Genomic DNA, 27,610 nt, shown 5'->3' on the forward strand with positions numbered 1-27,610 from the left:
ATCATTTCCATTTTATATGTCTGCTGGGACCAACAACTTGCAGTTGTGTCCGCTGTACAAATATATATTTTTTTGAAAATATAATATTTATTTTGATATAAAACACTGTATTTGATAAATAAATATTATTATTATCAATATATAATTTTTTTAAAATATATATATTCAATATTTATTATATTTACAAATTTGTAATTAAAAAATAAATAAATTATTTTTTAATCAAAAAATAAATATTTAGCAACTAATTGCCAAATTTTATTATTATTATTAATATAAAAATTGATTTTCTATATACTGTATAAAATCTGTAGTACAGTATGTGTTGTTTAAATTTATAACCAATAATATCATATATATATATATATAAATATATATTTTTGAGAGTATATTATTATTAGTATATAACTTATATTGTATATTAAAAATTAATAATAACTTATTATTGTTATTATTATAAATATATACTGTATTTATTGATATATATATATATATAGTGTATATTTTTAAAAAAATAAATAAAATGATATATCAATGGGAAAAAGTCAAACAAAATACTATCAAAGCGTTGGACATTAATAAAGTAAGTATTGATTTTTAATTTTAATTATTATTAATATTATTATTATAAATTTTGTTTTTATATTTTTATCATATCATCTCATAATAACATTGTTTTTTGATTTATCATTTAAATTATACAGTAGTTTTTTTAATGAAAAAATATATTAATTAATATTTACATATATATGTACACAAATTTTAGTTGACCGGCCTATGGTATGCCGTGTTTGGCAAACAGCAAACCAACGATTCAATAGCTATGGAATTGAATAAGACTAACGACAAGACACTGGAGTTTAAGCACATGTATGTGTTTTTATTTTGTTGATACAAACATTTGTATATATACTGTAGTATTTTATGTATATATATTGATATATAATTAGATTATTTAATTTTTTTTTTTTTTTTTTGATTAATTGATGACTAATTTATATAAAACATTTTTTTGTGTGTGTCATTGTTTGCTTAACAATACACAAAAATATTTATCAAATATTATAATAGAAATAATAATAATTATTATAATAATCTACTTTTGTTTCTGAAATTTAATTTTTATTTATCTATTGATAATATCAAATAATGTGTTTAAATATAACATGTATTTATATAACGTTTTCCATAGATATAAAAATAGACTAATAATCATAAAACAAAATTGTTTTTATGTGAATATAGCATATTAAGTATACATATATTGATTAAATTTATATACAATTAGATAACGTATATGTATGTATATTATTATTATACATTAATTGTAAATAATTAACATAATCAATAATTTTTTTTAAATGTAATTAAAACTAACATTTAGATATAACTAAATTTATATATCATATAAATATTTATAGTAAATATGTACTAAATATATACAACTAAATTGATAGTTATACTTATTTATAATCAATTTGATATAAAAATATAATTTAAATAATTATTATTTATTTATTTTTATTATCACTGTTTTAGTGTCAATGGACAGTTAGATCATTCCTATGACCTGGTACAAAACTATGATACCCTACAGGGTAAATTGGATCGGGTAATCGACAGGGGCGACTATCAACTGGGCTATCCCTGGTGGGTATTGCACACTGATTACGATCAATATCTAGTGGTCTACCAGTGCCTACTGCTAACCGACGATCCCAATGCCACTGAATCGTCAGTAGGTATGTGCCATTAAATTAAAATTAATTTTTTTAAAAATAATATATTATTATTAATTTAATTTCAATCAGATGTCTGGACAGTCTATAGCCGTACAAAACAACTAACGGATGAACAGTTAGCCAATGCTAGAGGACTGTTAGCTAAAGCTGGCGCTTCAATTGACGGCTCAAATGAGATATTATTTCAAATAAATCATCAGTAAAACTACTACTAATAATAATAATAACACAAATATTTAATTGTGATATATATCTATATATTAATATAATTTATAAATTGAAAGTGAAAACTTAAAAAACCTTATTTAAGGTATAAATATACAAATTATAATATTAATGTATAATTTATATATTTAAAAAAAATTTAATAGTTTGTACTGAAAAAAAACTTAATGATAAATGTGTGAACTTTAAGTATATATATATATATATACCTCTGTATATCGTAATTAATTAGTTAATTATTTTTTTATTTAATTAAATTATTGTAGTGTAATTTGATAATAGTTATATAAAAAATTTATTATAAATTAATTATTATAATTATTTAATATTATTAATAATAATTTATATAATAACCATTATGAAAAAACAACATAACATTCCCAATTACTGATAGATTTAAATTTTGTTTTAATTTTTCAAAATAAATATTTGGTTATTATTATTATTATTATTATTATTATTATCATCTAGTTAAACATAATTTTTATAAATGTAAAAATATTATTATTATAATATAATATAAGTGCAAATTTGTACAAATATATAATTTAATATTTATATACCTATATATTTATATTATATAAATTATATTGATATATGTTTGCCATTTTTTTTTATTATAATTATTTTTTATTTTCTCAATAATTATTATCAAAACATCCTGGGTGCACTATGTACTGTAAAATTTAAAAAAAAAATATTGTAATTTGTAAAACAATTTTATTTGAGACAACAACTATTTAAAAAAAATAAAAATAAAAATACATAAATATATGTAAAAACAAATTTTTTGCCTAAAAATATTAATATTATGACTGTTTATAATAAATAATTTCCTGAAGTATTTTCCTCTAAATGACTAAAATTAGACTAAAAATTAATATTTATAATGATTTTTAAAAAATAATAATTTTGTTTTATTTACAATATATAATAGTAATTTATTTGTGTTTAAAATAAATATATTTTAACTCATTTATATAATCAATATATTATTTTAAATAAATAATTTATTATTTTATGACAACTCTTAAAATTAATATTAAATTTTATTTTTTTTATTTATAATATTATTATACAATAATAATAATAACAAATAAGTTAATGAAATAAAACACTTGTTTAACATGTAATTCAAGTATTTTTTCAGAGTTTATGTTTTTTGTTTGACATTGAAAAGTATATCTATAAAAATCTTTATAAAATTATTAATAAAATATTTGTTTTATTATTATTTTAAAAACAAATGATTTATTTCAATAATCTTCAGAAATATTCTTTAAAAAAATATTTTGTTTTTAAATTTGTTGTTTAAAAGGATTATCAAAACAAAAATCAATTAAATTTTAAAGCAATAAATTGATGACTGATTCTTGAATAACTGGTTTTTAAAATTTTATTTTTTTTGAATACTAATACTAATAATCAATATAAATAACTAAATTTTATTTACTAAATCATATCAAAATTAGTATTACTATAATAATATGATTCACAAATAAATTTAGTGTCATATAAACTGTGCAATCGCTGACTATACACACATATATACACGCATACAAAGTGTATATAAAAAATTAGTTATATATTTTTAAATAAATAGTAACTATTTGTTTAATTTATAACTAAATACAAAAAAAAATTAGTGATAAACTAAAAAAAATCGTTTCAACTATACCTATATAACTCTATGAATTTATTTTAGTCTCCCTGTAGTTGTAGTAGTATTCATATAATACAAGTTTTAAAAAAATTTATTTCAAACATCTCTCTCAACGTATTATATTATATTATATAACATTATATATATGTTTTAATTTATAAGTAATTTAATTATATATTTTTTGCCATCTATTAAAACGTTTGCTAATAATATCGTTAATTAAATATATTGATTAGAGAGAAAAAATTCAATCAACAATATATCAAACAAGTATACAAAATATTATTATTATTATTATATTAATTAATTATTATTTGTGTGTATTATTTATTATTATTATTTTTATTTAAAAAATTAATAATTTTGTTTGTTTGTTATATAGCTAAGTGTTTATTCATAACAACAACAACAAAAAAAAACTAGACAATGAAATCATTACTATTATCGGTAATATTTATGGTATATTTTATGGCCGACCAGAGCCAACAGGCCATCTATCCCTACCATATGGCTGTATCGAAAACTTTACGGGAATTGGATCTGAAATTGGTATGTTATTAAAAAAATTAATTAAAATAAAATAATTAAAAAAGGTCAATTTAAAACTATTGAACTAATCATTTAAAAAAAACTATACAACCCATTATTATCATTCATATACTCTCTCTCTCTCTCTATATATATATATATATATAATTTATATTGATTTACTAGTTGGACGGCCACTGGTACGGTGTCTACCATAGAAATCCTAAATCGGCTAACGAGTCATGTCCTCAGCTGGACATTACTGTCGGCACTGGTTATGTCAACGTAACGGAAAGGTATCTAATTATTATAATTATTATTTGTTTAAAAATTTCTATATTTATATAACATTTGTAATACTGCTAATACACAATATAACTAACTAACTAATTAATTAATTATTTAATTATGAATATCGATATAGTCGTGGCAATAATAGCGGTCCTATCGACTATATGGAGCAAAATCAATATCTAAAAGGCAAACTGAGCAAGGTTATCTGGGTGCCCGAGGGCTATGCTGTCGAACGACCATGGTTCATTACCCAGGTAGATCCAGTACTGGTTGTCTATCAGGTTACCCATGGAGCTGTACGATCAGGTAATATATTAATATATAGTAATCAAAAAAAATAATTAACATAACTTATATCATGTTTTTTTAAAATAATTTTATGCCATATTTAAAAAAAAAATAATTTCATATCTCTCTCTCTCTCTCTCTCTCTCTCTCTCTCTCTCTAATCTCTAATATAGATAACTGGTCTGTTTATAGTAGAAACCAGACAACCGATCAGGAATTAATTAAATATGGTTCACAGTTGCTCAGGGAGGCCGGTGCTGTCAGGGATACAAATGGCAAGATAGGCTATCACTGTACTGATTAAACAAACAAAAAAAATCAGTACCAAAAAATAAAAAGACACTCAAATTAATAATTCAATCAATTTATATAAAATAAAACACACTTTAAATATAAAGTGATATATTTTTTTTATTTTGATTATATATTAAAATGATTACACAATTTTCAATGTTTCTATCTATTTAAATATAAAACATAAATTTATTAATTTAAAAAATATATATATTAATATATATATATTGTTTGTTATCTAAACTTTTTATTTATATTAATTTATTTTCTTTATTTTTTTGATATACATTCAAAATACATGGGTTAGACACTAGATATTTATTTTTTTTAAATATGATAATATTATATATAATATTATTTAGTATCAAATATTAGACATAATTAAATTAAAATATTATTTAATTGTAGGATATTATATATTAAATTAAAATTAAAATTATTTTAAAATTTGCAACTCATTTATTTAATTAATAAAATTAAAACATTTTTTTCAATAGTAATTTCAATTATAATTACAATTTAATACTACATTTTTTTAATACTCGTATTTAATATCAATTAAACGATAAAATAATAATTAAATTGAAAAATATTGTTATCTCACACTTATTTGACAAAATAAAAAGCAAACAAATAAATAAATAAAACACACAATTAGTATTTTATTTAATTTTTTTAATTATATAAAAGTAGACATTTATATCCCACTCTTACAAATACACCTACCGGTAATGTATGTGTTTTATTATTATTTTTTTTAAATAAATTAAATTAAAATGCTATTCAATTGAATTTTAAAAGTCAATTAAAATATACAATAATTTTAGGAAAATACCTGTTTTGTGACGTTATTTAAAAAAATTGTTAATCATTTTTATTATTATTATATTACTAGTTAAGGTGGTAACCTCACACACACACACACACACACACACACACACACACACACACACACACACACACACACACACACACACACACACACACACACACACACACACACACACACACACACACACACACACACACACACACACACACACACACACACACACACACACACACACACACACACACACACACACACACACACACACACACACACACACACACACACACACACACACACACACACACACACACACACACACACACACACACACACACACACACACACACAGATATACACACACATACACACACATGCATATACACATGCATACACACACACATACACACACACATATACACACACACACATACACACACAAACACACACTAATAATAATAAGACATATACTGTATATGACATATATTTTATGATATACACTATGTGTCTGACTATACCGTATTTTAATAATTTATTTATAATTTTTTATTATCATTAAAATAATACTTAAAGTATTTCTTATAAATGAGTGCTCAATGACTGTTTCAATGACTTATATATCTTTTTATTATATTATTATTAATTTTTACACCATTTGATATATCATTGCCAACAAAATAATATTATTATTATATTTTTTAAAAAATACTGTTATAATAAATGAGTTATTATTTTTTTTGTAGATAACATACACCACATGTTAGTCAATATTTTCAAAGTGTTTTCAAAGTGTATCGTAGTTTTAATATATATATATATATATATATATAATGTTATATAAAAAATAATAATAATATTATATATTATTTTACATTAATTTAATCAAACAAAAAAATAATATTTATTAATAATTATTGACTATAGTCTAAAAACTAACTTGATTAGTTAATTCAAAATTAATAAATCATAATATTGTGCAATATATATAAAGTTAAAGTTAATATTATATATATATATATTTAAAAAAAAGTTATTTAAAATTATGTTTTAATAAACTAATTATAAGAATATGTAATTTATTTTTTTTGAATAATATTTCTGATTCAACATTAAAGGTATTTTCTATATTTAATAATTTATATTATAATTTTTAAAAAAATTTATATTATTATTATTTCTTAAATTATACATTGCTAAATATTTTTTTTAAATTTGTTATTTCATTAAAAAATTCAAATAAATAATTTGCAAATATAATATGATTAGCAAAAATAAAAATAAAAAAATATATTATGCATAAAAATTTAATAATTATAAATATTTGTCATTTAAATTAATATATAAACATATAATGCTATTAATTGTAAATAGAAATTTACAATTATATATTTATTTAAAGTAAATATATAATATTTAAAAAATTATTATAATTATAGTATTTAATAATTTTTAGTTTAAAAAAATTGATTGATTTTTATCCATACTTTAGTTAACCAATAAATTAATAAATTAATTATTATTATTATTGGATTTTATCTAATCTATAATTTACACCACTAGTTGACTTTAACATTGGTTGACATTTGTGCTAGTATATCAATATAAATATATAATATGTGCTAGTATAATTTTTATTTTATTAACAATAAAACATTAGATAATTAATATTATATACAATATATATATATTGAGATAAAGTTATGGTTTTTATTTGTTGTTGTGTTGTTGATAACAATTTATTACTATTAGTAATAGTTTTTTTTAATTTATTTAAGTATACTATTATAGTTAATGAATCAACAAAATAAATTTTTTTATTGAATATTAAGGTAGCAATAATAATGACAATAATTTAATAATAATAATAATTATTATTATTATTAATATTATTTAGATTAAGTTCAAATTAATATAAATAGCTAATAATCTAGTATTTTGTTATTATTTATTTAATATTTTTTTAAAAATTAGACAATAATATTAAATATAATATATAAAGTATATGTATACACATGTATCCTGTAATTGAATTTTAAAAAATTATGAAAAAAGTTTTTATTTTATATTTTAATTAATTTCAAATGTAGTTTTTAGTGTCACACGAGTTCAACCACAACAACAATATTATATAATAATAATAATAATAAATTTTACAACAATTTATTAAATGCGACAATTTTTTTTCATTATTATTATTACAAACTGAAAAACAATTAATTTGTTTAATTTGTATTATTAATACATATAATTTAGGTAAATATTTTTTTGTGTTGTTATAAATTTTTAGTAACTATATTATCTAGAGTTTTATCATATATATAATATTTTTAGTAATAATAATAATACTTATAATATTAGTTTTAATTTTAAATATTATGTTTTAAGAGAGATGATGTTATCATAAAATTTAAAGTAAAATTTTATTTTTATTTTCATTTTATGAATAAATTTTTAGCCTAAATATAATATACCATTAGTAGTATAGTATATATTGTCTATAACGAAACTATATCTATTAATACAGTTTACTTGTATATAAATTATATTTATAGTAATTTTTATATAGTATATCAATATACTGTACACACACACACACACACACACACACACACACACACACACACACACACATAGACATAGACATCAATAATATAAATACTGTATATAATAAAGCATACCAGTTATTGGTGTCAATTGAAACCCATATGTTATATAAATACAGTATATATTTATTTATATGACACAGTGTTTTAACTAACTATAACTATAATTATTTTTGTTGTCTTATTTTTGTTATACTGTATAACCAAACAGTAAAATGTTTAAACATTACATTACATATATAATGTAAATTATAATGTTTTGTCTATTAAATGGTTTATGTGTTAGAAAACAAATTGATGATTTTGTTTGCCAACTAAATAAACATATAATTATAGTTTTTTATTTTTGTTGTGTTGAAAAAAATGTGTTTTCAAATAATTTTGTTATCATTTAGTAAATATATATTTTATGTCTATACTGTACTCAAAAAAAAACTTTTTTTTAATGAGTTTTAATATATTAAATACAATTATTATCTCAATAATGCAAATATGCTATCAATGTGTGTCTGTTTGTTATTAAGCAAAATTTAAAAAAAAAATTTAATAATTTGTGAATATATTTAATGCAACTATAATTATCAGTAATTTTTAATAATTATAATTATTTTTATTACTATCAAAATTATCAGTATAAAAAAAATATTATCAATTATTAATACTGTATATACAATATATATATATATATATATAAACTTAGTTTACATGTTTGTTATTTGCATAATAATTTAAATGATTATTATTATTATTATAAATAATTTCAATCAATCAATCGTTAAGTTTTAATGATTACAATCATTGAATATAAATGAGTGAATATATATATATATATATAATAAATATATATAATAGTATGTTTTAATAATAATAATAAAGTTTTTAATATTATATTTTCAACTCATATCATATTTAAAAAAATATAGTATATTATCTAAAAATTAATCTATAACAAATAAAAACTTTTTTTTCATAGCTAAATTTAGATTTAATTAATAATTTAAAAAAATAAATTTTGTATAGTAATTTATCAATAGTAATTTTTATACTGTAATTATATACATCAATCTAACCTTGACATTAAATTAGCAATTTGTTTGATTTTTTGAATTATTGTAAATTATATAAATAGTTTGCTAATTAAATTTATTTTTAAAGTTTTTCAATATTTTCCTTATAAAACATAATTATTTTCATAATAAATAGTGTATATATATATTATATTTCATATTTTTCTTTAATAATAATAATAATAATAATAATAATAATGTTTTATTAATTTATTTAAAAATATAATAATATTATAATAATTTTTAAAAAAATTATATATAAATAATTAATTAAAAAAAATATGTTTTGTTTTCCTTCAATATTTATCAGTAGTATATACTAGTCATCATTAAAAACAAAATCATTAAACAGTATATATATTAATATAAATATATATTATAAATGATAACACAATGACATCACCAGAGAGTGAGACATCGCATGTCGGAGGAGTGGCCGCTGAACAGGACTCCGATTATGAGGACTTACCGCCGATTACTATGGACGGCGAGGACACTGTCGACAGCGGCAACTTAAGCAACCGTAAGCTACCTAACCTGTATACTGTATATCCATAAAAAAATTGAATTATATACCTTTCCTTACACCCCACCAAATTTAGTATCAATACAGCGCATACCATACACACGGCTGTACGAACCGGCCAAAAGTTTTGGCGATCCCACCAATCGATGGCTACTGGGCAACTGTCCGCTGCGTGTACGTATAGTCAATGCTGAGAATCGTACCGGCCATCACATACTCAATCCCTATCTGTATACCATCGAAGTCGAACACTTGCACTATAAATGGCAGGTTAAGAGACGACATACCCATTTCCAGAACCTTCATCAGCAGCTTCTCATGTTTCGTACGACATTGCGGTTGCCGTTACCATTGAAAAAATATCGGGAACGACGCAAAACTATAGCACAGAAAAATCGCAAACCAGTACCACGTTTTCCTCGACGTCCCGAAGCCCTAATACTGTCCAATGAGGCGCTGGAGGAGCGAAAGGTATGTCATATTTTCTATTTAGATGATATACTTACATTCAATTCCTTACATCCAATTCCTTACATCCAATTCCTTACATCCAATTCCTTACAACCAATTCCTTACATCCAATTCCTTACATCCAATTCCTTACATCCAATTCCTTACATCCAATTCCTTACATCCAATTCCTTACATCCAATTCCCTTACATTCAATTCCCTTACATCCAATTCCCTTACATCCAATTCCTTACATCCAATTTGACATATTATATACTATGTATTGTTTGTGTGGGGAACGGTAGCAACAACTGGAACTCTATCTACAAAACTGTCTGAAAATACCGATGTATCGCAATCATCACGAAATGATGAACTTCCTGGAGATCAGTCCCGTCTCGTTTGTGGATGAATTGGGTCACAAAGGCAAAGAGTTTTTGCTAATGAAAAGGGCCGGCGGTTTTCGGCGGGCGACCTGTTTTACGCGACTGGAAAATTTTGTAACCGACATCACTGGCCACTGGCGACGCCGATGGCTTGTAGTCAAAGATAATTGTATACTCTATATGCGTCCGAAAGACGGCCGCATTCGCTCAGTTATGCTTATGGATCAGGGATTTGAGACTAAGGCAGGTATGATAGGATAGGGATTGTTCTCTCTCTCTCTCTCTCTCTCTCTCTACCAGAGTATATATATATATAATGTCTATTAAACAGGTGTGTCCACTGTTGGTGTCCATCACGGCGTCCGCATATCAAACAAGTCGCGCGATCTCTATCTGAAATGCTGGACAACCCGTAAGGCCCAGGAGTTGGCCGAGTATCTCATGAAAACTGCACAGACCTACGGCCGTGACTTTACCAGCGCCAACAGGTACGACTCGTTTGCACCGATACGCGAGGACGTCTACGCCCAATGGTTTATCGACGGAGCCGCACATTTCGAGGCCGTGGCCGACGCACTCGAATCGGCCAAACAGGACATCTTGATTGCCGACTGGTGGCTCAGTCCGCACATCTATATGAGACGACCTGTATGTTCAACTACCGGTGCCGGCAACTAACTAAATGAATTGAATTCAAGCAATTCAATTGATAATAACAAAAATATATACCTATAGGTCATCGACGGCGACAATTCCCGATTGGATCGGATACTGGAGCGCAAAGCCAAACAGGGAGTCCGGATCTATATACTGGTCTACAAGGAAATGGAGATTGGCGTCAGTATTAACTCCCTATTCACCAAACAATGGCTAATGAAATTGCATCCAAACATCAAAGTACTCAGACATCCGGACGCCGCACGCGGCGGACCTCTACTGTGGTCACATCACGAAAAATTGGTTGTCATCGACCAGTCGGTTGCGTTTGTCGGCGGTATTGATCTATGCTTTGGCCGCTGGGATAACTACGAACACCGAATTACCGATTTGGCCGGCATGATGTTTGACAACCATAACGGCAATAACAAAAAGTATGTAACCGTTTTTTTTAGGTGTTAACAACAACCTACCGGTGCTTATGTTATGTTAATGTTATGCTATGTTTTGGACAATCAGTTTTAGGATCAGAAACTCGACGTCACCGATGGGACTGAAGATCCAGTCGCTACAGTCGTTGCAATCGTTAAGCACCAACCGTTCAGATAGTGTCGAACCGATCAACGAAAGTATTAAGTCGGCAGTGGTGGACAACATCAGCGACAGAGGGGTCCGATTTGATGTCGTCAACAACAATGTTGTCATCGCTGATACCGTCGATACGGTCGGCACCGCCGCCGCCGGTAAACAGCGAAACGGTTCGTTCGGCATACAGGAACACAACGTGAATGAGACGCCACCGCCACTACCGCAACCGCCGCCCTACAGTCCCGAAGTGATTATAATTGGTGATCCAAATAATAATAATTATAACCAAAACAGTACCGTTGTTGCTGTCGATGGTGTTGTTGATGATATAGACGACGAACCAACAGTACGGGGAAATACATTCAAACTTAGGTTGGGCTCGAAATTGCGGACCAAACGTCTACAAGCAGTGGCCGTAAGTTACCCGAATCCCGAAAGCCTTTTTTAAAGGGCTTACCCCTAACTACTAATTACCGGTAATCCTATTATCAATTAATTATAGCGCTTCCAGCGTATGAAAAGCTTTAAGTTTAGTAAACACGACTCACAGGACTCGATGGCCGACCTAAGAGACATCGACATTACCGCTGCCGCAGCCGCCGCCGCCTCAGACGACAACAACAAATTAGTCAACGACGAGTTGGACTACGCTTTTATGACACCAAAATCGTCGGCCGCCGATCGTATGGCGGCCAACGGTGGTCTGAAAGGCGGATCCAAACTGTGGTTCGGCAAAGATTATGTCAACTTTATTGTCAAAGATTTTGTCGATTTGCATCTACCGTTTACCGATCTGGTCGACCGTAACAGTACACCGCGTATGCCGTGGCACGATCTGTCCTGTATGGTCATGGGTCGGGCCGCTCGGGATGTGGCCAGACATTTTATTGAACGCTGGAATTTTACTAAATTTGAAAAAGCCAAATTCAATGACCAATACCCGTGGCTTATACCGAAAGCCTATCCATCGGTTGGCGATACGGTTCACAAACCACCGAAATATTTGCTCCGGGCCTGTCCAGTAACCGTCCAAGTGGTCAGATCGGTAGGCCACTGGTCTATTGGTCATCGACAAACCGATCATTCAATACTTACGGCTTATATCGATCTCATCAATTCGGCCAAACATTATATCTATATTGAAAATCAATTTTTTATCAGCCAATCGCGTAGTCCGCCGCTGGACACCTCCGAAGTGGTGGTCAATCCCATTGGCGAAGCTCTCTATCATCGTATTATCCGTGCGTTTAGGGATAACGAAACGTTTCGGGTGTTTGTCTTTTTTCCACTATTGCCGGCTTTTGAAGGTCTGTTTGTTTGCTATTTTTTTGAGAGGACATACCCGTAGTATAACTAATATTATTATTTTTTAGGTGAAATCGGGACCAGTCGTGGCACTAGTATTCAGGCCATCACTCACTATAACTACTCGACGATATGTCGCGGAGACTATTCACTAATAAACCGTTTGCGGCGCGAAGTAGGCGATCCGTTTCGGTACATATCGTTTTACGGCCTACGAAACTACGGGGAACTACATGGCAAACTGGCCACTGAGCTTGTCTATGTTCACAGGTTAGACCCGTTTCCACCCCACACCACCCCACCTCACAGAGAAACTTATAATAATTAATTTTGTATTATTTTTTTTATATATAACTTAAATAGTAAACTACTTTTAGTCGACGACAACAAAGCGATTATCGGATCGTCAAATATTAACGACCGTTCAATGCTCGGCAATCGCGACTCGGAGGTTGCAGTGGTCATCGCTGACCAACAATTTGATTCGTCGTCGACGGCCGTCATGAACGGCCAACCGTACGACCGGTGCGGCAAGTTTTGCGGTTCACTGAGACGGATGCTAATGCGCGAACACTTGGGTCTGATTGACGACGACGCCGGCGGCCGCGGCGGTAAAGACAACAATACTACGATTGATGTTCGCGATCCGATTAGCGACCACTTCTATACGGATACATGGATGGCCACTGCCGCCCGAAATACCGAAATCTACGAACAAGTGTTTCCAGTGGTTCCCAGCGATGATGTCAAAACATTTGGCGAACTAAAAGACTATTTGAATCGGCCGCGAATGGCCACCACTGATCCGGCCGAAGCCAAACGATTGTTGGACAGTCAGATTCGCGGACATCTGGTGCTCATACCGTTACATTTTCTTGAAAACGAGGACCAACTGTTGCCCGCTTGGGGTACGGGAGAGAAGCTAATGCCCCTAACCTTATGGACTTAGAAATACTGTTTTGTTGTTTAAATGGGATTTAATTTTTTTTGTTTGTTATGTATTTATATATACAGTATATATATATATTTTAATTATTATTATTTAACATATCATTTTTTACATTTTTTTAAAAAAATTTTTAATTTGATTATATGTTATATATTATAATTTGTTACAGATTTTAAAAAAAAAATATTTTTTAGTCATTTTAAAAATTTTTTTGTTGGTTATGTGATATTGTTAAAACATAGATAATAATAATAATAATAATATTAATTATTATTATTATTACTGATTATATGATATATATATAATAATAAAGTTACTATTATTTATATGTGGTTTGCATAAAATTGATTTATTTTCAGCTTTTTTAAAACTTTGATTTTTTTTGCAAATTTAAAAACATTCAATATTTTAAAATATAGCAATTTTAAAATAAAATTTAATAACAATCAATTTAATTTATCATTATTTTTTATTAAACAATTTTTTGTTATTGATTTTAAAATCTATAATTAATGCAATGTGTATGTATGTTTGTATGTATAATAATAAAATAATAAAATTATAAAAGTAAATAATTTGATAATTATAATAATAATAATAAATAATGTTTTAAAAAAATAATATTTTTGTTATGATTTTTTTTTGTGTATTTTATGATTTTTTTTATAGTGTATATTACTTTTTTTGTTGTAATTTATATAACTTTTTTTTGTTGTTGTAATTTATATAACTTTTTTTTGTTGTTGTAATTTATATAACTTTTTTTTGTTGTAATTTATATAACTTTTTTATAATTAATTATACTTAGATATAGAAATATAGTGTAATAATTAATAGTAAACACTGTATACTTTGATATATATATATATAATCAACAATCAATTGGGAAACAATATATATATATAGAAAATTGTTATAAAATAAACAAATAGATAATACAATTAGTTAGGAATGACTAACTTTTTTTTATTATAGTGTCGGTGCCGGTAGTCAATGGTTTATCCAGAAATTTATTATCAATTGGTTTGTCCAATGATGATGACGACAACTCGCAAACAACTTTACTACTATTATAGGACAGTTTGTTTAGTAATTTAGTAGACATTTCCTCCTCATTATTGTCATTATTATTATTTCTATAATTAGTTGACGATTTATCGTCAAACAGATTGCGATTATAACGCCTGTTATAAAAGTTGGTCGTCGAATACAACTTATCGAAAGTAAAACTCGGTTTACTATTATTGTGATTATAGTGATTGCTATAGTGGTGGTTATGGTAGTAATAGTTGCTGTTGTAGTTATTATTATTATTATTATTATTATTATTATTATTATTATAACCATTGGATCCGTTATTGCTATTATTATTATAACCATTGGATCCGTTATTGCTATTATTATTATAACCATTTGATCCGTTATTATAGGACGATCTTCTATAATACTGTTGCTGATAATGCTGGTTATGATTGTTGTGATGATGATGACCATTGGATGCATAGTTGGCAACTTTATTATTATTATTATTAAATCCATTGTTGTTGTTGTTGTTGTGATTATTAGTATTGTAATTATTGCCACTTTTGTCATCATCAGTACCTCTACTATGGTTGCTATGACTATCGATATGATCGCCGCTGCTATCGGTTATGTCATTTTCGGCGGTGCCGTTAGTTTCAGTAGCGGTAGTAGTAGTGTTGTAATTATTATTATTATAACCATTGGATCCGTTATTATAGGACGATCTTCTATAATACTGTTGCTGATAATGCTGGTTATGATTGTTGTAGTGATGATTATAATGATGACCATTGGATGCATAGTTAACACCTTTATTATTATTATTAAATCCATTGTTGTTGTTGTGATTATTAGTATTGCAATTATTGCCACTTTTGTCGTCATCAGTACCTCTACTCAAGTATTTGCTAAGACTTTCTATATGATCGCCTGTGCTATCAGTTATGCCTTTTTCGGCGGTGCCATTAGTTTCAGTAGCGGTAGTAGGAGTAGTAGTAGTAGTAGTAGTGTTGGGATTAGTAGTATCACTATTATTATGTTTATTATACTGAACTGATGTACGTTGGTTAGTGGTAGTGGTAGCTGTGGTGATCAACTCCTGGTGATAATAACCAGATGCCAGCTGTCTATGTAAGCTATGCTGGTTGTTGTGATGGCGTATATTATATTGTTGTCGTCTAGGGTTTAGTTGTTGGTATCGTGACCTACAGTTAGCCTAAGATATATATATATATATACATTAAATCATAAAATAATTATATTATTATCTAAAAAAAATAGTTTCGCTTATCTCCCATTACATTATGATTGCCGAAACATTTGTAACACGTATGGGACCAACGATTTCCATTGGCAAACAATGCGAGATCCCGGAGCCGTTTGTCCACTATTTCGTCGGTCACTCGTACGATACGACCCAATATCGTCGTCGACGGCGACGGGTCCGGTCCGACGGCAGTCATCAGTTGATCGTAGGCATCGGTAAATGCATCCCTGATCTTTGGTATGTCGTACGAGTTGCGCGTGACGTTATTCTTCATGTTTAACGGATCTTCGATGACCAACATCGACGGCTTAAACTGATGAAATCGATGACCACCACCACCACCACCACCACCATTGTTGCTGCACTCGGTATGAGCGAGGAGTTCATGTTTCGGCTGATAAGTACCGTCAGTCAATCGTAGACCAACCAGATTGTAGTCCAACTTTTTGCCGTACAGCTCGAAAAACTCGATCAACAGCCGACCCAAATTGGTGTCGTCGTCGCCGTCCACGCCATCAGCACTGACCGTCTGCTGCGGCTGGCGTTTACGGGTCTGGAAAAAGTGGACAACCATTAGGACCAATGCGTATGAGCTCAGCCCTCCTTTGTACACTTCGTTCAGATCTCTTTGCAATAGGAAATACTTGATGACAAACAGTAACGGCTTTAGTTTGGGATAATCTTGAATGTATTGCTGAGAAAAACAAAGAGAGGACAGGTATGTATGGATAGGGAACAGTAGATAGATGTGTCTTAATAAGCACAGTTACCTTAACCAGATTGACACTTTGCGATGCATGTTTCAAATTGAAACTAATGTTAATCTTAATTCGGGACCATTTGTGTGTCATTTTGATGATCGGTACGGCCGCTTTGGCCAGCGATTGAATTTCATGGGGCATACAATAGCCGCGCCTACAAAAATGTTGTTCCAGTTCCGTCAGCGGTAGATAATCCCAGCGCCCGCTAACCACTATATCTATGTCGGAAGTGGGTAAATAGGTTTTCGTAGCGTAACTGCCGAACCAATGTACCTGGAAATACGGTAGATCATTATCATAACTTTCCCTTTTTTTTGGGGGGGGGGGGGTGGTTGGGTAGGGTGGGGTTGGGTGGGGATAGGCCTCCCAAATACTTACACAAACTCTCGGCAAATGGCTTTCGATGGCACCGATCATCTCCCGAAGTACTAGCATCCGGACTTGGGCCTCGTTTTTTGTCGGCAACATATACCTGAAAAACTCGTTGATCTCCCGATGCAATCGATCAATAGGTGGTTCGCCATTATTAATGTCGGCCGCAGTTGCCGTTACCGCTGCCGCCGTTACCGATGCTGCCGTTGCCTTTGCTGTCGACGCCGATGCCGACGCCGGCCCAGACTTATTGTGGTCATCGTTAGTGGTCATCATCAACAACGCCATGGCTTCCCAATGACATCAATCAGTCAACAAATATAAAAGTCTTGAAATAAAAATGTTTGATATTATTATTAAGTTTATTATAATAATAATAATAATGGTTTAGAGAGTCTAACCTTTTATAGCTATATATTAATACTAAAAGTTTTTTGTTGTTTTGTTTGTATTAATATAAACTTAAATAATTTTTTTAAAAAAAAATTATTTTGTTGAAATTTTAAATAACATTTTGTTTGGTTTGTAATATTACTAACAATGATGATAGTATAGTCAATAGAAATTAATTATCAATAGTATAATAAGTTTAATGGGTTTAAGTATATCTAATAAAGTATAGAAATAAAGATTGACTCATATATTAAATTATTTCAAATTTCAAATCAAATATTTCAAACTTGAAATAATAATAATAATAATTATTATTATTATTATATAATCAGATTAATAAGTAGTTGAAAACATATGATAAATATATGTTTATTTAAAATATTTAAAATAAGTTTTATTAGTAATAATTTATTTTTTTTAAAAAAAACAAAGTCATTGATAATTTTATTTTGACTAAAATTTATTTATTTTAAAATTATATTCATTTAATAAAAATAAATTGAATGATATTTACACACAACATGTTTGATAAAAAAAAATATTTACATCAATAAACTATTGATATATATTGATATATATTTAATAATTATTATTTTTTTAAAAAAATATTTAATAAACTAAAGTATTTTTCTTGAATACAATCCAATCGGGAGTTTCGGTATTTTCTGGTATTTGATTTGATTTATATCTGGAAAATATCCGATATCTTGTCTGAAATTTGATTGTCGACCGACTATTGCCGGACAGTTCATTCAACTCGATATTACTGCCGACCACTTGTTTTACATACGACCAGTCCTGACGGTCGGCAGTGGCCAGCAGTTCAAACAATACGGCGCCCAACAGATATAGGCCGGCCATTATGTAGAATACTATATTCCACTTTTCACGGGTCACGACCTATATTACCCGATGACCCGGGAATACCGGAAACACAATTTAATAAAAAAATGTGATTTTTTGATAATTAATTTGTGTTTTTTTTGCAACACTAGCTATATATTAGTAAAACACTTACATTGCTGTCCATATTGAGCACCTGACCGACAATTATCGGCGCCAGAAAACCCATGGCCGCACCCAACGTATTGGTCAAACCGAATACTACGCCGGTAAATTCGGGCGCGTATTCCGGTATTATCGGGTATTCGCCGCCCGTCCGAAAACCGTACAATAGCATACTGACCACAATGAGTACGACTACGGCTATCAGATTACAGTCCATAGAGGGTACCAGTGCTAGACAAATGCCCGGACCTATCTGTGCTGTATTAAGCGGGTGGGGTGTGGGAGGGGGGAGTGGGTGAGTTAGATAATGACCCGTATTTTTTACTATATTATAACTTACATATCAATTGAAAGATTTTCCGTACCCGTGTCCGCGATATACTTGTTTTGGTTAACAACAGTGTCGACAGTGGACCGGCAGCTAACAGTGCACAGCCGATGGCCACATACATGATGGCCATGTAGGTACCGTTTTCCACGTATTTGACATTGAATATGGCATCAAAATATGAGGGTACGCTCGTAAATATTGTATAGTAGCCAAACATACCGCACGCGCGCACGATTATCGACGCGTAAACAGTACGCGACGACAGTATGGATCGCCAGGGAACTGGTGTTGATGTCTAGTTTTTAATGTACAAAAAAACTTTAAAAAATTAGTATAAAATTAGTATAAAATTAGTATAAAATTAGTATAAAATTAGTATAAAATTATTATAACTAAAAAAAATCAGAAAATTAAAATTTGATAAATAAGTCACCAAAAAAAATAAAATAAAAAATATGACTAAAATTGCAAATATTTAATAATAATAAATAAGTTTTTTTTAAAAAAGATATTATTGAGTATGAAATATAAATAAGTTTTTTTTGAATAGATATTATTGAGTGTGAAATATAAATAAGTTTTTTTTTGTTATAATAAAAAAATATAACTATTTTTTTGTGTATAATAACTATTATTATTTAATTCAACAAAAAAAACTATATAAACCTTTTCAATCATACAGTCAGTGTTTTGCAATATATACAAGTGTTCATCGGGACTAATACGGCGGTCATTGGCGGGCGAGTCGTGGGCGCACAGCCACCAAAACACCAGCCAAACCGAATGTATAATACTGGACACATAGAAAACCGATGGCCAACCGCCGGCAAACCCGTGCCGAGACAGATAGCCGGCAATTGGCGACATAAAAACGCCGCCCATATTCGACCCGAACCACATACAGGCTATGGCCACTGTCCGTTCGTGTGCGGCAAACCATTTGGCGTACATCGAAAACAGCGACGAATAGACAAAGCCGTGAAACGAACCGACAACTATACGGGTGGCCATCAGATAGCCGTAGTGGCCGTCCGCTGCTACCGGTGACAGGGCATTGATCAACGCCGGTATCGCAATACCTGTACCGCACACCCATTTGGCACCGAAACGTTCGGTTAGTAGACCGCCGATGATCTGTGTGGCCGTAAAACCGTAGAAATAGGCGCCCAGTATAGTGCCCTGAATCGGTTCCGACCAGTCGTACACTTTGGTAGTCTATTAGTGTGTGTGTGTGTGTGTGTGTATGGGTGGGTGTGTATGGGTGGGTGGGTGTGTGTGTGTGTGTGCACGTGGTGTGGGCAACAAAAAAACAAACATGAAAACTGTGCATTTAATTTCAATGGGGGTGGGGGCAGGGGAACAGAGACATCACCATCATCTAGTGTTAGGCCATACCTGATAACCGTTGCCGTCATAGCCGCCCGAATCAGAATATTCTGGACACCAGTCGCTCGGATGTTGTATAACCCGATCGGACGAGTTGGTCATTGCAACGATTGTAACGTTGATATTAACCCGCAACGTATAGACCAATGCACAGGCAAACATACCCAACACACCCACCCGATACCGGTGCGGAAACCATTTGTTCATTGGTGATGGCATTATATGTTGTTTATTATTATTATTTCAATTATTATTATTATTGATTAAATAAATTTTAATAAATAGATCGATAATTAATTATTTAAATTACATTTTCTGTGTGATATTATTATTATTATTATTATTAAATGATTTTATTTTATAGTATAATAGAAATTGAAAATTTGAAAACATTTTACAATCATTTATTATTATTATTATTATCTTTTTTTATTGTTAATACACTTACTTTAATTGCAGTTAAGAAAAATTGTTTATTATTTATATTTTTATATCATTTTATAGCATTTATATATAAAATTTTATATATATTTTATTTTGTGTTTTATTAGTAGTGTGAAAGAGATAATACTTTTATATATTTATTGTTAAATTTAATTTATTTTTTTGATATATACTATAATTTCTTTTTAATAATTAATTTAATAATTATATTATTATTTTTTTATAACTAATTGTGTCATCATATATGATATAATGATAATACAGTAATATTAGTCGGCATTATGTTATAAAAGATCAGTTAACTATTAAATGTAATAATTTATTTTTGTTGAAAAATTAATATTAGTTTTATTAATACAAAAATAATTATTATATACTAAAATTATTATAATTATTTACAAATATTTTGATTTTACTAAATTATATACAGTAGTATAAATAAATAAATAATTATAATAATGCATTTATTTAATTATTTAAAAATAAACAATAAATTTTTTTTCAAACATTTTTGTAATCTTCTAGAAAATATCTATTTTAGTATATAATACTGTTAATTATATGTAAATAAATATACAAATATATATTTTTTGATAATTCAAAAATAATAAATATTAATTTTATTTATGCAAAAAAATAATAATAATTCAAATCACAAATGAAATCACAAATTATGACTTTAAAAATCAAATAAATATATGATATATTGTTTTCAAATGAGCAAAAAATAAAATAAATCATTAAAATATGATATCTGAGATTATAATTATCTTTTCAAATAATAATAATATTAGTAATAAATGCATTTCAAAATAATAATAATAATATTTACAATATTTTACAAAATTATATATTGATATAAATATTATACAATAAAAAAAATTAAATCAAAATTTTTTTTTGATCTATGATTTTTCAATGATATTTTTCTCATAGTATCGGAGCTCCGAGTTATGCCAACTATCCGTACTGTTATCATATGACAGATAATCATGTTGATCATCATCATCATCATCAGCATCGTTATCACTGTTAGTTTCAGGTAAATAGTCTTCAATCAATGGTAATTGATTCTCCCGTTCCTCATCATCATCCATGTCCTCACTGACCATACCTTTCCATTGGTTATCCGACGATAGTTTAGTAGTATTGTTAATCATATTCATGATCTCCATCGGCGATGTTAGCCGATTGTTGATCATTGAGTTAGACATATCGCTTAACTGGCCATCAGATCGGGCGGCGGCCAATTTCATTAGCGCCTCTATCAGTACCGCACGTTTGTCTGTCTGATTGTTGGCGGCGGCGGCTGTCCTCATGGCCGATGACTTTTGCGATGATGTCCTCCTCCTCCTGTTGTTTTGGCGGCAATTGTTTGAACGATTTTTGAGGACAATATCGTCTTCATTGATATAGTTGTCGATGATTTGGTTGTTGTAAAACTCCATTATATTATTGTTTGTATTAAATTTAAATCCAAAATAATAATAATTATTATTAATAAAAACACAGTTTTTAATTAAAATTATAAATCAAATTCACTTCGAGAAAGTTGTGTTTTAAAATTGTTTAGTAAAACTTTTTTTGTTGTTATTATTATTGAATGAAATTCAAGTTTTTTCAATTGATTGAAGTTTTCATTTTGCTGGCGATATTTATATACTTTATTCAGAAATATCTATAATACATATGTTTGTGTGTGTGTGTGTGTGTGTGTGTATGGGTAGAGGCACACAAGTAGTTTTGTGATAATAAGGGGGGAACACCATTTTAATTTTGTAACTAATCAGTGATTTATATGTATAGATTATTTTATTTTTTTTTAAAAAAAGGGGGAATTATAAGGGAGGGGGAGGAAAGAGAAAATATAACAACACGAGGAAAACATTTCCATCATTAGCACCGGCAGTCAAAACAGTCGTGACGGAAAATTTTCTGAATAAATAAAAGAGAGATAACTATATATATATATATATATATATATAACTTATTTTTATATGTATGGATGTCTCGCAACTTTACCAAATTGTCTGAGATTTCAATAGAGAGAGAGAGAGAGAGAGAGAGAGAGAGAGAGAGAGAGAGAGAGAGAGAGAGAGAGCACATGTATGTGTAGTGCAAACACACACTCACACATTCTGGAGGAGTGGTATATTCAAGTAGGTATTCCCCTTGAATTAAATATAAATAATATTAGTTTTAGACGACACATGTAGATTAAAATAAAAAAAAAGATTATTGGATTTAATTTGTGATTAAAAAGTCAACAATTTATTATATAGATTATTGACTATTACTACCACTACCTATACTACTATTACATTTGACTTTTTTTGTGTGTAATACTATTACTAATACTATTAAAAATTTGTATATGATTTCACACAAATCGATAGCACACACACACGTGTGTGACTATTAAGGATAGTCACATATGTGTGTGTAATCTATTTATTTATCAAAAAAGGGGTTTTATTATAGATAGTGGGGAGAGGGGAGGGGGTTAAAATAAAATTGTGGGTTAAATCATGTGTAACCTTTAAGTGCCATAATTGTTTGATATCAATGTACTATACTTTTTATAAATGTTAACTAATATAAGGTATAATAGTACCGGTGCTCTCTCTCTCTCTCTTTCTCTCTATAATATAATATATATATTGGTGTTAATGTATTAATTGAAAACGTGGCTAACGGATCATTAATTATTATTTTTATTAAAATAGCACTTTTTTAAATAAAATACTGATATTATTGATATTTAAATAAAAATTAGGACTTTGAACGCATATATTATGAAAAAATATATGATTGTTTAACAATAATAATAATTATTATTGTGTGTAGAAATTAATAGAGAGAGAGAGAGATAAAAATTTAAAACTATAAAATCAAAATAGATATCCTAAATAATTTTTTTTGTTGATATATTAATTAAATTATTTCTAATGGAAAATTACTGTATAGTAAATGTATAGTTTAGTTAATTTTTAAAAACTGAATTCATAAATATTAATCTTTTACAATAATTTATTAAATTATTAAAATAAAAATAATATGATAATAGACTAATATTGATTAATACTGTATTATTACTGTAATAGTAATATTGAACTTTGTAATGTAAAACTTTATTTTTTTATTTAGTTAAATCAAATTTCTACAATAACCTTACTGTACTTGGATTGATAAATAAATGTACTGTATATTAGATATTTTTTTTGTTATATTTGATAAACAATTTTTTTTAAATCAAATATAATTTATCGGATACACACGTGTGTTTATATTAATATTATATTATATATAATATATATGTATAATATAGCGTAAAGGGTATGTATACGATATTTTTTTTGAATTGTTTGATTGATGTAAATGTATGGGTCATGTATACTATCATCATATAAGCTTATATAATATCATAAAAGGTTATATTTGATCATATATTAATACAGTTATATAATTTATTAGAAAAATAAGTTATCAATGTCAAATCAAAAAATAATTAAATAACTTTCAATTGCTAGAAACAATGTTCAATAACTATTAGTAAAAATAATAATTATTATTAGCATTAACTTTTTTTTGGTGCCAATTAGGTTTGTTGACATAGCTATTAATAATAATAATAATAATATTATTATTATTATAAGAATATATATATATATACACTGTGTATGTATTTTCAACATATTTCAATATAAATAAATAAATAAAAAGCATATGAGTTGTCTATAAAGACTATTGACTATTAATATTATAATGAAACCCAATGAATGTTTGGAAGATTTCCTATAAAAACATTTGATAATAATTTAAAAAAAAAAAATATTGTATATCTGTTAATAAATGATATTGATAAAAATTAATAATAAATAAATAAATATTATATATTAATATATAATATATATGTGTATTTATATATGATTTTTGTGTGTGTTTATTTATATTTTTATATTAATAACACGAGGCAAAAATAACAATTTATTTATTTATTTATTTAAACAAATTGTCAAATAATTAGAGCTATATTTAGTTATTTACTGTTATTTAACTATTTATATTTATTATTATTATTATTAAATTAATTTGTTATGTTTGATTTTGTTTATTACTAAATTATTATTAAAATTATTATTCATAACAAAATAAATCTATTATTAGGACATAATAATAATAATTATTATTATATATAAAATAAATTAGACTACATTGACCATGAAATTTGTTTTTCATATATTTTACTATTGAAATAAAAAATAAAATTAAAAAATATATATCAATTGACATTATCACATACATAAAAATATATTATATATATCTTGTTTTTGTTAATTAAAATTTTTTATATATATAAATTAAATCAAGTCATTGATGATTAATTATTTTTTGACAATATTTTTTAGTAAATTGATAATAATTAATAAAAATATATTTTTTTTTAAAAAAACTAATTAAAATAAAGAGTATTTATTATTTAAATACATATATACTGTATATATATATGTATTACTCCCAACCCTTGGTAACACCGTTAAGCACACACACACACACATACATACATACTGTACAAACAAAGATGATGTTTGTATTATACAACCAAAAATATGCTATCAATCGGGAAGTGTTATCAAAGAGAAGCACCGGTAGCCTTGTCTCCCTATCCCCTGTTTCTGTGCATTACTGTCACTAAAGTAATGTAATAATAATAATAATAATAACTGATATTATCTAACGAAACACACCATTCAATCGGAAATACAGTGGTATATAATACTGTATATACTGTTATTTAATTTACAATAAAAATATTTGTTTTAAAAATATTTTTTAAAAACATTTATATATATATATATATATATTATAAATATATAATATATACCCTATTTGTTTGTATAAACAATTAAAATCAATTTTAAGTAATATTTTTAATTAAAAAAAAATAATAATAATTAGATCTCTATTAGTACTATTATTTACTAAAAAATATCTAATTAACAATATACTGTATATGATTAATAAAAATGCTAAATAATAAACCAATATTATTAATTAACAATATTATTATAAAATAAAATATATTAATAAATAAATTTATATTAAAAAAATAATAATAATATAACTTATTCAAATTTAATCACATACAATAATTATTATATAATAAATTATTCATTAATAATAATAATAATAATAACCAAACATTTTTAAGTCTATCAGTAATTAGTTATTATTATACAATTGATAGAAAATGCTGGAAAAATTATATTATAATTTATCTATAAAATTATTATCAAACTTTATTATCTCTATTTATTTTATCATTACAAATATTTAACAAAAAAAAGTGTAAGTGTATAAAACATACATTTTTTAATTTGATGACTAGTTTATATTAGCTTATATTATATATATCATAGTATAGGACTTATATATTACTGTATAGTATTTTTTATGATTATAGTTGGCGCTCATAATCATCATCATTGGCCACCAGCGCCTGTAGTTCACGATAGTCGGACCAAATACGGTACATATTGTCCATATTTTGAGCATAGGATTGGGTTAGCGATTGGATAATATTGATATATTCGGGCCAAAATTGGTAATAACCAGTTTTATGATCGTTATTATTAGCATCGGTAGTCATACTGTTAGCCAAACCGCCACCATTACCACCAGCAGCCGCGCCAACAGCTGCACCGGCAACCGCTCCCAGTGCACCATTGACACCACCTTGGATACCCTGTACTATACCTTGTTGTATATTTGGTAAATAGTTACTCATATTTTGGACAATCGATGACCACTGATGGTTAGCATTGGCCACATTTTGGCTGATAAACATGGAGTTTAGTTCATTCATGATGGCCGGATTGAGGAACGGTGGATTCAATATGGCACCCAGATTTACATTATTTTGCTTGAACATATCGGTACCGGCACCGGTACCAGTAGACATATACGTGTATAGCTTATGTATTTCGTCGGCATAATTGGCTATGATTTTGTTTACATACATTTCCACTTGATGTCCATCAGCGGCATCGGCAGCTGCGGCTATATGTTTGGCACCGGTATCTCTAACGGCTATTGTTGTAATCGATAAGCAAATAGTCAAAATAGTGACAAACATTTTGTTGTTTTTGTAAAAAAATTATATAATAATATAAATTATACTAAAAATATTTTTTTTTGGTTTATTTAGTATTATTTATTTATTTTTTAAA

General features: G+C 27.6%; 5 protein-coding genes across 6 annotated transcripts; 3 read left to right on the forward strand and 2 right to left on the reverse strand.

Annotated features, from left to right (window-relative positions):
• Nucleotides 1-523: 523 nt before the first annotated feature.
• Nucleotides 524-1,964, forward strand: LOC128956004 (lopap-like). The gene is made up of 4 exons (XM_054301688.1): nucleotides 524-583; nucleotides 767-870; nucleotides 1,540-1,742; nucleotides 1,812-1,964. Exons 1-4 carry the CDS (start codon nucleotides 524-526, stop codon nucleotides 1,943-1,945), a joined length of 501 nt encoding a protein of 166 aa, XP_054157663.1. The 3' UTR covers nucleotides 1,946-1,964.
• Nucleotides 1,965-3,821: 1,857 nt separating this feature from the next.
• On the forward strand, nucleotides 3,822-5,208 carry LOC128955994 (uncharacterized). The gene is made up of 5 exons (XM_054301677.1): nucleotides 3,822-3,900; nucleotides 4,013-4,179; nucleotides 4,345-4,454; nucleotides 4,583-4,758; nucleotides 4,914-5,208. Exons 2-5 carry the CDS (start codon nucleotides 4,057-4,059, stop codon nucleotides 5,042-5,044), a joined length of 540 nt encoding a protein of 179 aa, XP_054157652.1. The 5' UTR covers nucleotides 3,822-3,900; nucleotides 4,013-4,056; the 3' UTR covers nucleotides 5,045-5,208.
• A 4,711-nt stretch (nucleotides 5,209-9,919) lies between these two features.
• On the forward strand, nucleotides 9,920-14,417 carry LOC128955716 (phospholipase D1-like). The gene is made up of 9 exons (XM_054301391.1): nucleotides 9,920-10,056; nucleotides 10,136-10,530; nucleotides 10,816-11,143; nucleotides 11,228-11,544; nucleotides 11,632-11,987; nucleotides 12,073-12,556; nucleotides 12,644-13,448; nucleotides 13,515-13,716; nucleotides 13,810-14,417. Exons 1-9 carry the CDS (start codon nucleotides 9,927-9,929, stop codon nucleotides 14,393-14,395), a joined length of 3,603 nt encoding a protein of 1,200 aa, XP_054157366.1. The 5' UTR covers nucleotides 9,920-9,926; the 3' UTR covers nucleotides 14,396-14,417.
• An 805-nt stretch (nucleotides 14,418-15,222) lies between these two features.
• Nucleotides 15,223-18,286, reverse strand: LOC128955727 (terminal nucleotidyltransferase 4B-like). Of its 2 annotated transcripts, XM_054301402.1 has the most exons (5): nucleotides 18,220-18,286; nucleotides 17,825-18,146; nucleotides 17,456-17,719; nucleotides 16,720-17,379; nucleotides 15,223-16,634 (listed from the first exon to the last, which is right to left on the reverse strand). In XM_054301402.1, exons 2-5 carry the CDS (start codon nucleotides 18,104-18,106, stop codon nucleotides 15,351-15,353), a joined length of 2,490 nt encoding a protein of 829 aa, XP_054157377.1. In that variant the 5' UTR covers nucleotides 18,107-18,146; nucleotides 18,220-18,286; the 3' UTR covers nucleotides 15,223-15,350. The 2 variants fall into 2 exon arrangements, with proteins under 2 accessions (XP_054157377.1, XP_054157385.1); XM_054301410.1 differs by lacking the exon at nucleotides 18,220-18,286 and having other exon boundaries at nucleotides 17,825-18,171.
• Nucleotides 18,287-18,820: 534 nt separating this feature from the next.
• LOC128957228 (uncharacterized transporter slc-17.2-like) lies at nucleotides 18,821-21,193 on the reverse strand. The gene is made up of 5 exons (XM_054302965.1): nucleotides 20,946-21,193; nucleotides 20,217-20,765; nucleotides 19,560-19,845; nucleotides 19,230-19,477; nucleotides 18,821-19,111 (listed from the first exon to the last, which is right to left on the reverse strand). Exons 1-5 carry the CDS (start codon nucleotides 21,153-21,155, stop codon nucleotides 18,821-18,823), a joined length of 1,584 nt encoding a protein of 527 aa, XP_054158940.1. The 5' UTR covers nucleotides 21,156-21,193.
• Nucleotides 21,194-27,610: the final 6,417 nt, after the last annotated feature.

Source organism: Oppia nitens, unplaced genomic scaffold, assembly GCF_028296485.1.
Source record: "Oppia nitens isolate AA-2021 unplaced genomic scaffold, nextdenovo-longstitch-racon4-pilon3 scaffold12_pilon_pilon_pilon, whole genome shotgun sequence".
NCBI classification, from domain to species: Eukaryota; Metazoa; Arthropoda; class Arachnida; order Sarcoptiformes; family Oppiidae; genus Oppia; species Oppia nitens.

Excerpts from the sequence above, each read along its gene's own strand:
- LOC128956004 (XM_054301688.1), top strand. The coding sequence starts at position 524 with ATGATATATCAATGGGAAAAAGTCAAACAAAATACTATCAAAGCGTTG. Across the intron at positions 584-766 it reads AAGCGTTGGACATTAATAAA|TTGACCGGCCTATGGTATGC; the intron begins GTAAGTATTGAT and ends CACAAATTTTAG. Across the intron at positions 871-1,539 it reads ACACTGGAGTTTAAGCACAT|TGTCAATGGACAGTTAGATC; the intron begins GTATGTGTTTTT and ends TCACTGTTTTAG.
- LOC128955994 (XM_054301677.1), top strand. The coding sequence starts at position 4,057 with ATGAAATCATTACTATTATCGGTAATATTTATGGTATATTTTATGGCC. Across the intron at positions 4,180-4,344 it reads GGGAATTGGATCTGAAATTG|TTGGACGGCCACTGGTACGG; the intron begins GTATGTTATTAA and ends TTGATTTACTAG. Across the intron at positions 4,455-4,582 it reads TATGTCAACGTAACGGAAAG|TCGTGGCAATAATAGCGGTC; the intron begins GTATCTAATTAT and ends ATATCGATATAG.
- LOC128955716 (XM_054301391.1), top strand. The coding sequence starts at position 9,927 with ATGACATCACCAGAGAGTGAGACATCGCATGTCGGAGGAGTGGCCGCT. Across the intron at positions 12,557-12,643 it reads AACGTCTACAAGCAGTGGCC|CGCTTCCAGCGTATGAAAAG; the intron begins GTAAGTTACCCG and ends AATTAATTATAG. Across the intron at positions 13,449-13,514 it reads ACTATTGCCGGCTTTTGAAG|GTGAAATCGGGACCAGTCGT; the intron begins GTCTGTTTGTTT and ends ATTATTTTTTAG.
- LOC128955727 (XM_054301402.1), bottom strand. The coding sequence starts at position 18,106 with ATGGCGTTGTTGATGATGACCACTAACGATGACCACAATAAGTCTGGG. Across the intron at positions 17,720-17,824 it reads GCCATTTGCCGAGAGTTTGT|GTACATTGGTTCGGCAGTTA; the intron begins GTAAGTATTTGG and ends CCGTATTTCCAG. Across the intron at positions 16,635-16,719 it reads AATGTTTCGGCAATCATAAT|GCTAACTGTAGGTCACGATA; the intron begins GTAATGGGAGAT and ends TATATATCTTAG.
- LOC128957228 (XM_054302965.1), bottom strand. The coding sequence starts at position 21,155 with ATGCCATCACCAATGAACAAATGGTTTCCGCACCGGTATCGGGTGGGT. Across the intron at positions 19,478-19,559 it reads GAAAATCTTTCAATTGATAT|CACAGATAGGTCCGGGCATT; the intron begins GTAAGTTATAAT and ends CGCTTAATACAG. Across the intron at positions 19,112-19,229 it reads TGCTCAATATGGACAGCAAT|GTCGTGACCCGTGAAAAGTG; the intron begins GTAAGTGTTTTA and ends CGGGTAATATAG.